General features: G+C 43.6%; 1 protein-coding gene across 1 annotated transcript in view; it reads left to right on the top strand.

Moving 5' to 3' along the window:
- Positions 1 to 18303, top strand: part of KCNK10 (potassium two pore domain channel subfamily K member 10) — a 103408-nt gene that overhangs the window by 24915 nt on the left and 60190 nt on the right. Inside the window, exon 2 of the mRNA XM_007055931.3 lies at positions 14354 to 14676. Coding sequence (XP_007055993.1) covers positions 14354 to 14676 — 323 coding nt within the window. The remainder of the gene's footprint in view (positions 1 to 14353; positions 14677 to 18303) is intronic.

Below are 18303 nucleotides of genomic sequence, written 5' to 3'. Positions count from 1 at the left end.
GTGGAATGTGAGAGAAGCAAATTCCTCCGAAAAGCTGAAAGATTGCTCTCTGTGCAGTATTCACCCAACTCTCGTAGTGAGTACCAGAAAGTCATTAGCATGTGAAGGCAGTCTGCTGTCTACATCCATGTTCATCACTATAGTTTGAGTGCTGACCTATGTATTGATGGGCCATTACCTAGTCAGTGGACAGGTGTCTGCATCACAAAAAAGCATCACGTTTGGAGAGCCTCAGAAAAGAAGCCAGGGATTGAATTATCCATACTGAACTTCACTCTTATCTGTACTGTTCCCTCCCAGTCTGGTACAGGACAGATGTCAGTTACAATGCTTAATGAGCTACGATGATGAGAGCGATGTAAGAACCCTGAAGTTTTAAATTCTTGGTGGTAATCAGATATGTAGTCAATGTGTGACAGCGTTAAGGGATGTTTCCACAGTGCACTCCACTAGTTGGGAAATCCTCGGGTATAACTCCCAGTGAGCACACTTATTCCATGGGAAGGACTACCCTAAAATGAATAGGCAGTGCCATTTTCATAGAACACAAGATTCATCCTAAGTGCCTGCTGTGTAGCTTCTAAAATGCTTGACTGTTCCAACAAGGTTTTTATGGTACAGGGTAGGAAGCTTAAAATCTCCCTACCTCTTAGCCTGATGACTTCCCTTACCACCAGCTTTGCAGGACTCCCTTCTGATAGTTGGGCAGCCGTCTCAAATGCTTTGTCTCAGACCATTGTGCTCAGTTGGCTTCTACTGTACTCCCATTTTTGACTTTCTTTGTTTTCTTTTAGTGTCTTAACTATAGCTTTCTAATAAAGAAGCGAGGAAACAGCACTTCAAACAGTGGTGTTTTTAATTTTCTCCTTACAACTGCATTCCAAATCAATTAAGCATTGGGTTATTCCAAGAGCTATTAATTATAGCGTGTCAATTATAAACAATTAAGTGGAATTATGTAGATTGGCTGGAAATTACTGAGAATCATATTGTTAGCTGCCGATATATCCCAAAAATTGCAGAATTGTTTGTATATGACGCTTTTCCCCAAAGCTGCTGGCAGGGATGAGAAATTAGTCTTCATTTCCATGTGGAATACACTGCTAATATTGCTCTCTCCCAAACCAAAGTCTGTAAACACCTACAAAAAACCACCGTTGGGCTGGAACCTTTGGGGGTAATCAACATACTACTTCGTTTTTAACAACACACTCAGTCTCTTTGTTTTAAGGTTAGATCACCATTTATACCTCTCCTACCCGGCTCTCTCTTTTGGCCCTTAGTTGAATTTGTTGCCACTGAGAACTGCCTTTGCAGCAGATTGCTGAGATGTTGCTGATGTCAGCAGCACTAAGACTGCATTAGAGAATCCATGTTAGGTAAAATGATGTTAGACTTCACCAGAGTGATGCTGCTGCAATGTAAAGCCATTTGCTCTGAGGCACTATGTGCATTCTCCCAGCAAGTGATGTCTTCAGCTTTGCTTTCATTGAAAGCAAATATAATAGTAACACTTTACTCTTCTATAGCACCTTCCAGCAAACTACTTTACAAACACTAGGGTGTGAAATTCACCCTGCTGTGGCAGTCTAGCACCAGATCCTCTGCCGTGCTTAAGCCCTGCAGTTGGATGCTGCTAGAGGTGCAGCCCCAGAGAGTATAGGGTGTCCATGCATAGGCCAACATGGAGAGTGGGCAGTTATATGGATCGAGTGCCCACAGAGGGGCTGTGGTTGCTATTCTGACTCAAGCTGGAACAACAGTCATGGGAATGCTGCGCGGCATTCCCATACATTGTCCCAGCCAGATGGGAGGATTTTGTCTCCCATGTCTTCATCGCAACCTGAATTTCACCCATTAGTTATTTAGTATTTGTGGTAGTGCCCACAATATGCTAAGGTGTTGTACAAACACAAAGGAAGGAACAATCCCTGTCTCCCAAAATTTACCCTCGAAGAGCCAGATTTTCAGAAAAGCTCAGGATCAGATTTTTCAAGTGCTCAGCACGCACGATTAGGGTCAGATTTTCAGTAGAGCTTAGCACTCAATGTGTGAAAATCTGGTCACTTATTTTGTTGCTAAATTGATGCTGACCACTTCTGGCCCTATAAGACACAGTAGACAGATGGAGATCAGAGGAAAGTGGAACAAGTAGGTAAGGTGGCCAGACAGTGATTAGCCGTGCAATAATAATGCAAAATTCTCATGGCACAATAGATTTTTCTTTTTTGCTATACATTTGTATAGACACTCCTAAATCACATTACACCTGTACCAACCTCCCGCTTCCTGCTTCTGTAATGTGTGCTTTCTGCTTCTGTTAAATCCTCACTGCCTTTTCTACTTCACACACATGGATGAGAAACACGTGTGGCTAATAGGTTAATGCACTGATTGCTTCATTGTTTCCTCTTGCATACCCCCGTCCTAACTCTTCCCCACGTGCACAGTTATTGTTCCCTAAGCAGGCAGTTTAGTTGAAATCACTTCAGAGTTTGTTGTGTGTGCTTTTTTTTCCTTTGGGATGTGGAAGCAAATGGTACAAACCTGTTTCCCTCAGGAACTTCTATTTGGAGACTAGCCCAAGCTTCACAGGTGGAAGATCAAAGCATTCTCCACTGTTGGGCTGCTCACCTTTCAGTCCTTTCACACTGTTTTAAATAGGAAAATCTTTTGGATATTAATTTTTCAATGCAGTGAGTGGGCTGTTGAGAAGGAAAACCACTTCTGAAGGAACAAACCTGTCTGTTTTCTGCACTTAGAATAGTCCGATCAGTTAAAATTAAATGTGGCCCTTTCCTGGGAGCATCCCGAACCTCAATGTTGGGAGCTCTTTATTCCTCCCTCCTCAGGGGCTGGATGACCCTTAGGACCGGTGGACCCTGAGTTCTTAGTGCTGGGGCAGAGCAGGCCAACTTGGCTCAGCTGGCTCGCAGTCCATGTGGGTACGGCAGAATCTTGGGGCTCAGCATCTGTTGTGCATCTGGGACTCTAGCTCAGTCTCAGGCCCAGGAGAGACAATGGTCACCTCCCCTTCTGGTGCTGGCAGCACTGCTAAAGCTGCTTCTCCCCTGTCTCCCTACAGCCAGCTCAGGCTCTGTTCTCGTGTCCCAGCCATTTGTAGACTCTCAGGTTGCCTGGCAGGAATGCCAGTCTGGACCCAGGTCTGCAGTGTTTTGAGGGATGTGTTGGAATTGCAGGCTATTGAAGAAATTGTGTATGGGAGGAGGGGGTGGTGGTGGTGGTGGGGGTTCCTGGTCATGCTTACAGGTTAGAAAGCTATGTAGAAAAGTGTCCAAATCAGTCAGTATGTGACAAGCAGCTGAAAGCAGAGTGGGCTGAGTTGTGCTTCTCTGCCTTAGGGAACAGCCTGTTTTCTCTCTCTGTGTGTTGGGTTCTTTTGTGTCATCATTGTGAATTCTCAGAAGGAACATAGTGTCACATTACAACCTTCCAGCAGGAGTGTTTGTTTTATGCTGTGAACATAAGTGGGTCTGCCTCTCCCCAGGCCATCTGCATCCCTCTAGCACAGGCCAGGCAGGCAGTCTCAGTTTGTGTTCCAGTCTCATCCTCAGGACTGGTTTTGCTGGTGCTGCTCCTTGGAGCTTCCCTAACTAGCAAGGTGCTATGTAAACTTTGCAAAAGATTGTGTTTTTTAATTGCTTCAGGAGGGATGTACCAAGTACATAGGGCCGTGCTGCAGAAGAGCTGTCTGAGCAGGCTTGATGGAACTAGATTTTTCCCCCCTAATTTTTATTTTTTTATCTTTATTTTTAAGATGAACTATTTATGTTTACGTTTGCTGGAAATTAATCAGGGGCTAGGCTGGGGACTAGGGTTCGGGTGACCAGGTGTCCAGTTTTGGACCAGAACACTGGTTCAAAAAGGGATCCTGGCGGCTCCGCTCAGCACCGCATGTCCGGCTCCTAGCCTTAGGGGCTGCCGGGGGGGTCCGTGTGCTGCCCCACCGGCAGCTCCTATGGGGGCGGGGGGGCGGGTCAGGGCAGGGAGGAACTAGCCTGACTCACGAGTGCTCACTGGGTGGCTGAGGGGTCGCGTGGCGCACGCCTCTCCTGCTGCTGTCCGGCCCTTTTCTCCTCACACAGCTGGGCTTGAGCTGCGGTGCATGCCCTGCAGGAAACCACGATCTGTCTGTCGCCCCATTGCCGGCACCCAGGAGTTCGAGGTATATGTAGCCCCGTCTCTGAGTGCTGGAAATGGAGCTGCACCCCCAACCCCTTAACTCCATCGCTCCCCGTCACACTCCCCTGCACCCCCATCCCCCCATCATTGCATCCCTCCCCGTCCCAACCCCCCCACACCCTCATTCCCCTCACTGCATCCCTCCCCCATCCCATCCTGCCCCCCACACCTACCCATCCTAGCCCTGTACTCCTTACAACACTCTCCCACCCATCCCTCCACCTCCCAGACCAGCCACTTCCATGTCCTTCACCCCCCACAGCCCTGTACCCCATTCACCTCCATACACTGCTGCACTCCCAATATGACCCTATACACCCCTGTGCCCCCCCCCCATCCTCATGCACCTGTAGCCTTCTGCCTCCCTCTGCATTCCCATCCACCCCACATACACCTCCTCTTCTCTCCTTCACTGCCCCCTCTTAGCCCCACCCTGCTCTTGTCCTTGGCCTCTTTCTCTCCCCATCCTCTCTCCCCCACCCTCCCAGCCCCCCTGCCACCATCCTTTCCCCTCCAGCCCACTCTCCTCCCTTCCTGTCTGGGTGATTTAGGCAGCCCCTGGAAAAGTGTATGAAAAAATGTCTCTGCGTAGGCAAGTGTGTGCATGCATGCATTGTATGTGTGTAAGAGACTGTGTGTCTTTGTGTAGGGAGGTGTGTGTATTGCCGCATGTGTGTATACCTGTGTGAATAAAATTTGCAGCCTAACTCTTTGACTTTTATTCCTTTTGCTGGCTTGCGCTCAAAAAATTGATGACATAAAATATGTGTATTCATTTCATAACAAGATTTTAAAAGAGAAGGGAACTCTAAAAGAAATGTATTTTTTTTTAAAAAGTGAATGTTGTTGACTAGCAATTGCAGAAGAGCTAATGTATCATACATTTCACTTCACCTTTGTCTAGCTACATTATAAACTCTTTGTTGCAGACTCTTTATGTGTATGTCCAGCACCTACCACCGTGGAGCCCTGATCTTACTTGGGGTCTCTAGGCACTAAACAACAATTGTAATAGTAAATAATGTGGAAGTAATGTGTTAGTGCATGCTAGATATGTACACATGAATACATGTGTGTATCTGCATGTAGGTGTGGGAGTCAGTTTCTACAGATTTATTTATATAGGTATTTGGACAGGTGTGCATTTCTGTGGTTGTGCTCTATGGATTTGTATTTGGGCTTCAGAAGTGGGCCTTTAATAGACCCATTGCAGCCGTGATAATGTGTGGTCCTAATTCTGCACATAAAATTAAATAAATTTAGTGAACAAAAAACACGGAGCTGGTTACAAAAAATGGGATGAGGGGAGGGAAAGAATCATGAAAACCTTTGTGAAATTTCATTTTTTTAAAAATTACCCTTTTTGACTATTTTGCTGCCAGCTCTAGTGTCCTGTAACAAATAAAACCTGACCTTAAGATAATACATCTGTCAAAACAATAAATATGCCTGTTTGGGCCTTGCAGGGAAAATAAGCACATGAGAGAGGGTGGGGGACAGCAAGTAACTGGGGGCAGGGGGAAATGGAGTGAGTGGGGGTGGGGCCTCAGGAAGGGCAGGGAAGTGGGCAGGGCCTCAGGGAAGGGGCGGGGCAGTAGGTTGGGCAAAGGTGTTTGGTTTTCTGGAATTAGAAAGTTGGAAACCCTAACTAGGGTTTGGGTTAGGGCAGCACTGACGGCAGGGCTGCAGAGGGCTCCCTCCACAGCTGAAGGGCCCATGACTCCAGGGTGGAAGGTGCAGGGGGAAGCTGTGGTCCTGGCAGGACAGGGCAGAGCAGAGAGATCCCATCGGGACTGCATGGAGGAAGTGGAGGAGGAGACCACAGCAGTGGGGGAGGCCACCCTGCTGAATGGCTTCATCCCTTGTCAGGAGTCATTCAGCAGTGGGGTGGCCGACCCTGAGCCTGGGGTCTCATCCTCCTCCTTGTGGCCCTGGCCAGGGGTTCTGCTCTGCCCCCTCTGCTCCCAGGACCACAGTCTTCCCTGCAGCAGCAGGGATCTGGATAAAGCTGCAGAGGGAGCTCTGCACTGCTGCAGGGCTGGTGATGCGTAATCCCTGCAGGCACAAGGCAGGAGGCTGCACACCCTTTGTCTGTTACCGATTGATATTCTCATGCAATTACTTGCCTCCAGGAGCTGGGGATTTAAGAAAAATACCGATAGGAGACTCGTGCTAAAATTGTGCGAGTTGGCAACAATGAAGATGGAAAAACCTTTTTAGGTCATCTAGCTCTTCTCTAAGGGGTCAGTGCAGGATTGTTCCCTACTGTACATTCTTACAGGATATTAATCCCTGAACTTTTTTTCTAGGCCCCAATCCTGACAACTCTACAACTGACTTTAGTGGAAGCAGGGTCAGACGTCTAAGGGGCAAAGTTCTCTTACTCATGATCTGTCAGGGAAGATTTCATGTTCTTACTTGGCACATAGAACAAAATCTCCAGATCCAAGCATTCAAGTCATTAACTACTTCTTAATCCTTAGCCACAAATAAATGATTAAAGCAATATATCCAGAATACCTAGGTAAAAAGCTCTTAAGTCAATGTCCACAACACAGTGTGCATCCTTTTAGTAACAATAATATTTAAGATTTCACCCTTTTGCCCTGCCCGAACCTGCTTGCCCATCAGTGGCAGGGGTTTTGCTAGGTTAACTCTTATCGAGGGTTGTTAGAAGTCTCATGTGTAAGCCTCTCTGTACTAATGCAAAGCCTGGCTATTCTGTTCATGCAAGTGCAGAAGGATTTCCAAGGCTTGGCTCTCGGTGCATGGCTTTCAGAGGTTAATGGCAGTGCAGAAGCAGACATTTAATGCAGCTGGTAACATTAGTGTCTTCTGATTGTTTCACTCTGGGGCTTGTTCAAACAAACAGGATCTTGCTTTCCCCACTGGCATCCTCTTGCTGGGAAAAGGCCTGTGTCAAAACACACACTTTCCTTTGAGGGCTGCATATTTGCAGAGAGAGAGAGTGTGAGTGAGTGTGTGTGTGGGGAGATTGGGATTTTGTTTTGCATTTTCTAATACCCTGTTCTTGTGCAATACGTTTGTCTTATAATAAAATAATAGTATTGCAGAGCCACTTGTAATGCCTGTGAAATGAATTCATTTATTCCTATGTAGTCAACCAAACATATTATAAGTAGAGCTGGTAGCAACACCTATGTTGAGGTTCCTTGACATTCCAAGACCATATTTTCAGTTGCTTATAACTTTGCCAGCCTTAAATTGTTGAGGCTGAAATTTTCCATAGGGGGTAGCTGCCTTATGCTGAACTTTTTTGGGAAATGTCCCCTGAAATGGGTGAGCCCTATCTGAGAATGAGGTGAGGGGAAAATACATATTTTCTATTTTTAAAAAGAAGAAACAACCCATGCCCCCAGCATTCTTACAGTGGTTTCACTGAGAAGCTTTGAAGCGGGGACTTGGAATTTGTCAAGATGAGTTGCCCTGGTGTCAGGGATATGCTCTGTGAACATTCACCCAAATTTGATCAAGTTATAAGTTTCTGAAAAATTGCAGTTCACACATGCTCCATCCCTCCATAAGTCCTGTTTGCTGACTGGACTGCACCACCCTTGCAGTGTCACTCCAGTCCAGGGCTGCAGGGGCTGAGTAGGACATTCTTTGTAATTGCTCCTCGTGACTGCAAGGGGCCACTGTGATGTCGGGCACCAGAACTGAGATAATGGACCAACTTCTGTTGGTGAGAGAGACAAGCTTTCGAGCCACACAGAGCTCTTCTTCAGATCCTTCAAGCTCTGTGTGGCTCGAAGGCTTGTCTCTCTCACTAAATAAGCAAGGTCTCCCATCATTCTCACAGATCTTGGGAGACAGACCAGTCCTTGCTTGCAGACAGCCCCCCAGCCTGAAGCAAATACTCACCAGCAACCACACACCACACAACAAAAACACTAATCCAGGAACCTATCCTTGCAACAAAGCCCATTGCCAACTGTGTCCACATATCTAATCAGGGGACACCATCATAGGGCCTAATCACATCAGCCACACTATCAGAGGCTCATTCACCTGTATGTCTACCAATGTGATATATGCCATCATGTGCCAGCAATGCCCCTCTGCCATGTACATTGGCAAACTGGACAGTCTCTACGTAAAAGAATAAATGGACACAAATCAGATGTCAAGAATTATAACATTCAAAAACCAGTCGGAGAACACTTCAATCTCTCTGGTCACTTGATTACAGACCTAAAAGTGGCAATTCTTCAATAAAAAAACTTCAAAAACAGACTCCAATGAGAGACTGCTGAATTGGAATTAATTTGCAAATGGGACACCATTAACTTAGGCTTGAATAAATACTGGGAGTGGATGTGTCATTATACAAAGTAAAACTATTTTCCCATGTTTATTTCTCCCCCTACTGTTCCTCACACGTTCTTGCTGGAAATGGCCCACCTTGATTATCACTACAAAAGCTTTTTTTCCCCCTCTCCTGCTGGTAATAGCTTACCTTACCTGATCACTCCTATTACAGTGTGTCTGGTAACACCCATTGTTTCATGTTCTCTGTGTATATAAATCTCCCCACTGTATTTTCCACTGCATGCATCCGATGAAGTGAGCTGTAGCCCACGAAAGCTTATGTTCAAATAAATTTGCTAGTCTCTAAGGTGCCACAAGTACTCCTTTTCTTTTTGCGGATACAGATTAATATGGCTGCTACTCTGAAGGCTGAGATAACGTATCTCTTGTATGCTCGATGCTCCCCCTTCTGGCATCCAGAGAACTAAGGTCTGTGGGACCTGTGCGATGGATATAAAAATGCTGAGTACTCTGAAAAAATCAGGCTTCTCAGATGGGGAACTTGAAATTAGCTGACATTTTTGGCCTTACTTTCTGTGCCTCTGTTCCCCAAGAGTAAATGGGAATAAAGCCACAGCACCCCACAGTAGTGTTGTGAAGATAAATTCTTTGATGTTTATATAGGACTCAGATACTACGATCAGAGCATCACAGAAAAAACCCAGGGGGAAATTAATAATTGTGTATCCAGTGCAGGGTTTGGATGATGTGCTGAAAGTAGTACATGGGACCAAACACTGAATGATGAAGATAAAGAGAACTATTGAATGGCTTCCCATTCAATGAGCACCATTTATCCTATACACTGAACGATCCTATGGAAAAAACAGTACGTGCTTATGTAATCAAAGACTGTATCGTAATACATATGCAGAGGCAACCTTAAGTCAGGCACTTCCTAACTTTTGAGCGCTTGACTTTGCAACCTTAATGTTCTTTTAGCATAGTTGTAGTTGATGTAATGTTTAACTACAGTGCACTGATTTTTATATCTGTTAAATGGATTCATGTAGATCAGAGGTCCCCAAACTGTGGGGTGTTCCTCCCTCAGGGGGCATGGAGGAACATTCAGGGGGGCACAGCTGGGCCCGGACTAGCTCCCATGATGGGTGGGGAGGGAACGCCACCTAGCCCTGCTCTGCCACCAGCTCTGATCCAGCCGCGCCCAGCTCTGCTCCTAGCTGCGGCCCTGGTTCCTGGCCCTGTGCCCATCTCCACTCCCAGCCCGGTCCCAACCCCCAGCCTCGGGCCCCAGCCAGGGCTCCACTCCCAGCCCTGCCCCCACACTTGGATCCCAAAAGCAGCCTCGGCCCCCTTACCCCTATCCATGGCCTCCTTCCTGGAGGGCGTGGACCAGGGTTAGGGGGGAGTGTGACCCTGAAAAGTTTGGGGACCACTGGTTTAGATCATCAATCAATGAGATATCAAATAGTTCAACTGAGATGGTTTTATTAAGTCATATTGTTCTAACTAAAGATAGCTTAACACAAATACAGAAAGTGGGAGGTCAAGATTGCTCTAACTTACTCTGCCAGGGATGCAAGTTGCAGTGGTCACTGTTCCAGATTGGTTATTTCATGTTTTATTTTTGGTTTTTATACTCTACATTTACTTCTTTCTAGAATGTGCAGTTAGCTATACACCTAGCGTCATCCAATCACCATCAAATGTCATCCTTGCAGTCAACAGTCTAGAGCAGTGGTTCCCAGACTTGTTCCACCGCTTGTGCAGGGAAAGCCCCTAGAGGGCCGGGCCGGTTTGTTTACCTGCCACGTCTGCAGGTTCGGCCGATCGCGGCTCCCACTGGCTGTGGTTCGTTGCTCCAGGCCAATGGGAGCTGCTGGAAGCAGCGCAGGCCGAGGGACGTACTGGCCACTGCTTCCAGCAGCTCCCATTGGCCGGGAGCAGCGAACCATGGCCACTGGGAGCCGCCATCGGCTGAACCTGTGGATGCAGCAGGTAAACAAACCGGCCCGGCCCGCCAGGGGGTTTTCCTGCACAAGCAGCAGAACAGGTTTGGGAACCACTGGACTAGAGTCTAGCCAGCATTGGTTCCACTATGCCCTAATACGCTCCAAGTTTCCAACCTTTAAAATGTCATAACAGCTGTGGCCTATTCAATAACCACACTATATTGTGTGGCTAGCTGTGTAACACCTTTTTATCAATTGTTTCATTTTGCCCTTTGCAGTTGGAACACCCTGTGCATCTTCAAGACTTATTCCTTTCTTGTGGTTTTTATAGTCGAGCCAATCACAAAAACAAAAAGAACCTTAAACTGCTGTAAAAATCAGTTATGCCATAGATCCCCTTCCATTTCTTTTAGGCCGGGGTACGTGCTGCATAAGTTTAATATGCTCAAAGCCAAATATATCTCTTGTTTCCCTTGACACAACCATGAGGGATGCTGGGAGCTCTCCATCTGGCAACATTCTTTTCAAATGACCTGTGTAAACCTCATGGCCAGTTTCTGTTACTAAACATCCTATGTCACCTTTTTGGATGAATGAGGGTGAAAATCTTAATTTCCCAGTTAAATTCCAGTTTGGGTAATTGTGTGGTAATTGTAAATGGAATTTGCTGTTTCAAGTGGGTATGGAATTCTTCACTTTCCTAAACTGTTTTGCAGTGCTGCTGTGTATTGTTAAACTACCTCTCCATTTAATTCCAGAGGTGATTGTATTTTAGTAAAACTCAGCATTTTTACAGCCCTTTATATACTGAAAGTACCATGTCGGCACTAATTCCCATAACATCCTTGTGACGTAGAAGAGTAATCATTATTATTCCCATTTTACAGATGGGAAACTGAGACTGAAAGGTGAAATGACTTGCCTCAAAATATAGGGAGGTTGCAGTAGAGCTGGGATTAGAATTCAGGCCTTTGACTCCCCACATTATGTTCATGCCAACAAATCCTTGGGATGTGGGGGAAAGTAGAGAGAGGATTAGTGACAGAAAAGCTACTTTCCTTCTGATTCCTGGGTGCAAGCTGGTTTCATGTGCTAGTTCAGTATTAAATTTACATGTGAAGAGAACTACATTCAGTAGGTTTCTGTTGTATGTTGGTCATTCTGCAGGTGGAAGATCCATCCCCAAAGTAATGCTTAAGAAAGTACCTGTTTTAGGAAAATTTGATTTTTAGTAGACAGCAATTTCTGTAAATTATTCTGTACCCACAAATTGTTCTTCTCCTGGGAGAGAATTGTAACCCATTGTCTAGTTAATGGTGTAATCACGCTGGTATGTTCAAATTGTATGTAGTCAGCCACTTCACAATACTGCTTCCCCATAGATGCAGTAAACATCGAAGTGTAGTTCTCAATTTGAAGAGGCTAAGGTACTTGGAGGGTAAAGGCAGCCTTGGTTTAGCACCAGAGACTATATTTTTGTCATCTAGTTTCATTTCATTCGCGACTTAAACCAGTGGTTCTCAACCAGGGGTACGCAGAGGTCTTCCAGGGTGTACAATACAGCAGTTCATCTAGATATTTGTCTAGTTTTCCAGTAGGCTACATAAAAATCACTAGCAAAGTTACAAACTCAAATTTCATACAGACAATGACTTGTTTATACTGTTCTATGTACTATACACTGAAATGTAAGTACAACCTTTATATTCCATTTGATTTATTTTATAATTGTATGGTAAAAATGAGTCAGCAATTTTTCAGTAATAGTGTACTGGGACACTTTTCGTATTTTTATGCCTGATTTTATAAGCAAGTATTTTTTAAGTGAGGTGAAACTTGGGGTACGCAAGACAAATCAGACTCCTGAAAGAGTACATCAGTCTGGAAAGGTTGAGAGCCCCTGAAAAACCAATGTGGTCTCAAAGTGATTATGGAGTAATGATAGTAGCCCCATAGTTAAGGTTGCAGCAGAGGTTCTGTTTAAAATGAATCTGGTATCCTCTCTAAAACCGATATGATATGCTATGTATATAGTCAGATCAGCTTGAAAAGTAGCATGCCAGTTCAAAGGCCTAGGTAGCCCTATTCTGAGGGCTTAAGCAGGATTTAAGTGACACATAGGCCTTGTGCTGACTCTCCGCATGATGGTGAATTTCACCCTTCATGAACAGTAAATGTCTGGCACTGAACACTGGATGAAGCATGTTTCATGCTAAAATCTTTAAAACTCCCAGGATTCACGAACACTTTCACAAAAACCCAGTGGCTTTCTGAGTACTTATGAATCATATGGTCCCACAAATCATAGTAAATCAAACTCAGCCTTTTGATTTGTCAAGATGTTTGAAAAGAAATGTTTCACTAATCTACCAGGTCTAGTTCTAACCACTTCTGGTCACTAATGACTCCATAATAATAATTATTAATAAAAAATTAATAATAATTTATAATTAATTATGTAAGAATAGGATGCTAATTCCAGTGTTCTGACAAAACTCCATTTTGTGTGATTTACATTCTGCCAACTTAAAATACCTGTTGGTGTTCTAACTGGATAAACACTTCTCCACTTCTTTCCTAAATTGTTGCATCAGCTGGTGTGTCCTTAGAAGTAGTGGGTGAAATGATCTCTGTAAATAGTTTGTATAAATATGTGAAATGCTGAGGGATCCTTTGAGGAAAGGTTAACCTTCATTTTGAGATTATCATTACAATGTAACAAGGTTCTTCTGTGTATCTTGGACATAATACTTTACAAAATTATATGTGCAGATACATAAAGATCCCGGCCATGCTTTCAATTAGAGATTTTATTTTTTAATGCGGCTTGGAAGGATTAGATTTTTATTGGTAAATGTTGATAAAGGTCGATTGCACCATACATACAAAAACTGATGAAAATATATTTCCAATGATGAAAATCAGAATTTTACAGATAGGCAAAGTTTAAAAAAAATGCAGTTTGAGAACTTATTAACATTTGATTTTAGGATATTAACTCTGTATATTTTGACATATGATGTTGATAACTTGTGCTTTAAAGGACTTTTTGAATATCAGTGTCTATTGTCATTAAGTAATTATTTCCTGCAACTGTGAAAATGTTTTTGGATGTTTTTCTACATTTTCAAATATATGGATTTCAATTATAACACAGAATACAAAGTGTAGAGTGCTCACTTTATATTATTTTTTTATTACAAATATTTGCACTGTAAGAAAGATAAATAAAAGAAATAGTATTTTTCAATTCACCTCATACAAGTCCACTCCGTCCTACTTCTCACTCAGCCAATCGCTAACACAAACAAGTTTGTTTACATTTACGGGAGATAATGCTGCCCACTTCTTATTTACGTCACCAGAAAATGAGAACCGGTGTTTGCATGGGACATTTGTAGCTGGCATTGCAAGGTAATTACATGCCAGATATGCTAAACATTTGTATGCCTCTTCATGCTTCGACTTGTAGGCTTTAAAGTTTTACATTGCTTTTGTTTTTGAGTGCAGTTATGTAAAGAAAAATCTACATTTGTAAGTTGCATTTTCACGATAAAGAGATTGCACTACAGTACTTGTATGAGGTGAATTGAAAAATACTATTATCTTTCTTACAGTGCAAATATTTGTAATAAAAATATATGAAGTGAGCACTGTACATTTTGTATTCTATGTTGTAATTGAAATCAATATATTTGAAAATGTAGAAAAACACCCAAAATATTTATAATTAATTTAAATTGGTATTCTACTGTTCAACAGTGCGATTAAAACTGTGATTAATCACAACTATTTTTTAAATCTTGCAATTAATTGTGATTATTTTTTAATTGTTTGACAGTCCTAATATATATTAAAAATCAATTTCTACGAAACCTATTTTTAACATCCTTTGTTTTGCATTTCAGTGGCTGTTCCCTCAGCCATGCCAGCTTCTGAGCCCAAGACTAACGGGCACCATCCAGCTCCACGACTCTCTGTTTCTTCCCGGACCACTGTGGTCGCCACCATGGAAACCACCTCCCAGGGCTTGCAGACAGTCATGAAGTGGAAAACAGTGGTGGCCATCTTTGTTGTGGTTGTAGCTTACCTGGTAACTGGAGGTCTTGTCTTCCGTGCCCTGGAGCAGCCTTTCGAAAGCAGCCAGAAAAATACGATAGCCTCAGAGAAGGCGGATTTCCTTCGGGAGCATATTTGTGTGACCCCACTGGAGCTGGAGACTCTGATTCAGGTGAGACATGTGAGGAAGACAGCAACTCACGGTGAAGGAGGAAACTTTTTTTTTTTTTTGAGCCTCTTCCTGGAAGTTCTGAGAAATGAGCTTAATATTTCATTGCTAAGTCCAGACCACAGGGTGACTGGAGGGCTCAGGGGGATTGGCAATGAGGTAGGGCGCATTCCAGCTTGAAGTCTCTGGTTTGAATCCAACCAAATGGGTAGTGACAGAAGTTATCACCTGAGAGCTGTTTGGTGGCCTGTGTGAAATGAATTGGTCTCATTCCAGGTTCCACTCAAGAAGTGTTGGTATTGCCAACATTCACCATCCCAACTGGCAGCCTCAACAGAGGGGTCAAAGACCAAATGGGTATAAGGACTTGAGAATCCTCTTTAGGTGGTGCCTCCCAGTCAAAATATTGTGAAAAGGTCTGCATTGCTGCTGGCTGTGCGGTACATGTTCCTGTTTGCAGCGCTTCTAATCTGGCAGCTTTCACCAATGCTGAATTCACATTAAAGCATCATTTATTTGTTGTTAGGCCTGTGCACACTAACGTAAGAACACTTCCGGCTTGACTGATAAAGCTGGGGTTCATTAATAAGATGACTATTCATTTAATAAATGAGTCATAAATAAATCATACACAAAAAGTCCAGAATTCTTGTAGTGAAAATCTGGTTTGATGAGGAAGATTAGAATTTCACTTCAGAAGAGTGACAACACTTGCTTTATTCTACAGTAGTGTCGAGGGGGCCATATTCTGTGCTGATGTAGATCATCTGAAGTCAGTGAGGATACACTAGGGTTGAATTTGGCCTGATGTGTTTGGCATTTCAGTCTGAGAATGTTCTATCCCTATTTACTGGGAGAAGCTCAAATTGCAGCACTGAACCTCAATATTGAGGTACATGAGTGAGCTTTATTGATGAGGTCTGCAGTGCATAAGTATTCACACGCCAAAGCATAGCTCCCAACATTTCAAGTGGCTAACGTGGGACACAGCGCCACTTATGTCTGGCCCCTTTCCCCCTCCATAGCTAGAGACAGAGGTGTGTATGGGCCAAATTTGATTGGCATTGCAATCTAGCACACTTTGTTGCAGTGCCACTCAAATTTGGCCTGTGAGCCCCTCCATCTGCATCTATCGAGGGGTAGATGGGCTGGTCCTGAGTGGTGCTGCAATCCTGTGTGCCAGGTCACAATGCCACTTGGTTTTGGGGCCCTCTCCAAAGAGCCTGGAGACTCCAACCTCCCATCCCAAGTGCCCCTGAATGCAGAAATAGTCACTTCAACTGAGGCAGAGGGTTTTGGCATTCAAAGTGGGATAGTCCCGAAAAACCTGGGACTGTTGGGAGGTCTGCTCAAGTCCTGTCCTAACCTTCATTAGGCTCAGCGCAAAACCTGTGATGGATTTTGTGGCAGACAGCCTCTTTTTAGTTTCATAGAAATTTAGGTCAGAAGGGACTATTATGATCATCTAGTCTGACCTCCTGCACAACATAGGCCACAGAATTTCACCCACAACTCCTGCAAAAAACCTCACACCTATATCTGTGCTACTGAAGTCCTCAAATTGTAGTTGTTCAATGTTCTGACCTGGAGTCTGGAGAGGATGGCCCCAAAACATTGTAGATGGACGTTCAGATCTATTCTCAAATGCAGTGCAAAATGTTTGCAAGCAAACTTGAAACTATTTTATACTCACCTGGAATGGAGTTTTGTGATGGGTCCAGAACTGAAGCAAGAGGCTTGCTTAGGTTCACAAAACCTTTGCATGAAGCTGAACCCAATTCCTCCTGCCTGGTCAAACTGTTGAGAATCTCACAACTCTATAGTTCACAAGAGGAAACTATATATATTTTAAAAGTGTATAAATTTTGACATCTGGCAATTGCTTATCTTATATCTCGCTCTCGCAGAATTATGTTATACCCAACTGAGAAAAATGTAGCAACGTATGTATTTTATACCATGAGATTAATTTAAGGCCTATATACATGTTACTGATGGACCTGACCATCAAATTGCAGATCTGAATTTGCATCTGCATCTCCCCAGAGCACAGTGTGTTCAGTTCTGGTGTTTTTCTTTATAAGAACATATGTACAGGCAGGAGTTCAGCTCTGAAGGTGGAACCTGGACTTGTATCTGAACTTTTCCAAGTTGAAAGCTTCTGGTCTGGGATTTTTGCTCTGATCCGTTTCTAATACAAATCGTGCGAGGGCTACTGAGGTCAACATTTCCTGCTATTCTTGAGGTGCAATACATAATGGAGCAGTTCTAGGAATGAATATTAAAGCAAGAAATTTGTGTGCTGTATGTGTGAAAGTCAGTGATGAAAGATATGCAAAGTTCTTGTTTTTCTAACAAACACTTTTTCCTGCCTATTAGAAATTCTATCTCAACAGGATGCTAAAGACTGCTGCCTATAGAGTGCAACACCAGTATATTTCTTAATGTCATGTAGTCTGAACCAGGTTTCAGTTCTCAAGTGTACACAACATTTTGTCTTTTCTTTTACCTCAAAGGTGGTGGCATTAATCTCATATACAGGCAGGTTGTGTCACTGCAAGTCAGATATTCTGAACAAACCTTATCTCTCATAAATTCAGTTTGTCCTCAGGCATTTCACTGGCTAACTGGGAATCATTTCTAAATAGTAAATTAAACAGGTTTAGCAGCGTGACATACTGAATAGCTTAAGGCCAGCTAGTGTAAAATATTAAAATGTATTTTCTCAATAAAGAAGAATTCTATTTGATTCTTATGAATGACTGGGAATAGGTAAGCATGGCTCACAGCTGTGGTGAAATGTGATGATACATTATAAAGCTGCACTTGTAACTGAGCTGAGTGTAAGAACACAAAACAGTGTTTCAGATTATTGTCAAGGGGTTAACATTTTTGCTTTCTACCTTTTATGTTGATTTTAAAAAGTGACATCTTCCCTTGCTGGAACAATGGATTACTGCAGTGCACCAAGTGTTGGCCTGCCTGTAAGACCATGAGTTCAGAATAATGGAACTGATGGGGTAACCTCCTTGGGTCCTGGCGGTGTTACATGTCTTCATCTCAAAGCTACACCTAGGGGTGATGTTTATTATTAATTCAATTAGACTAACTTTCATTGTGTAGATGAATGCATAGATCATACTCCCTAGAGTTATAATGAGGACTCAGCTCTGAGCTACTGGAGTACATTCTCATGGAACAGATCCAAAAGGGGAATGAAAGGGAGACTTTAACAATAGGCCAGGGTCTGTGCTCTTTCAAGCTGGAGTAGCCTTTGTTAGAAGGGGGAAGTAAGGAGAGGCTGTAGAGAGGAGATGAAGCCTGTGATGAGTTTGCAAGGTCAAACCTCTGACCTGAGCCCTAGGTCCTATGTCCCCTGGAAGGGTCTTGCCTTGGGAGGCAAAGCACAGAAGGAAGACACATGACAGCTGCGTGGATCTAGGAGAAACTCGGTGTGGCTGAAAGGTGCTCTCCACACTGATCCCCTCTTCTGCATTCCAAAAACATTTGTCTTATGGCACAAACACTACTTGTTTTATTGAGAGAGACCAGAGATGATCCCAGGCTGTGAAGTTCAGATGTGCAGGTGCTCAGATACGACTGATAAATGCAGTATAAATGTCTAGATAG

This window comes from Chelonia mydas, chromosome 6, assembly GCF_015237465.2.
Source record: "Chelonia mydas isolate rCheMyd1 chromosome 6, rCheMyd1.pri.v2, whole genome shotgun sequence".
Lineage (NCBI taxonomy): Eukaryota > Metazoa > Chordata > Testudines > Cheloniidae > Chelonia > Chelonia mydas.
This window is presented reverse-complemented; position numbering and strand designations above follow the sequence as displayed.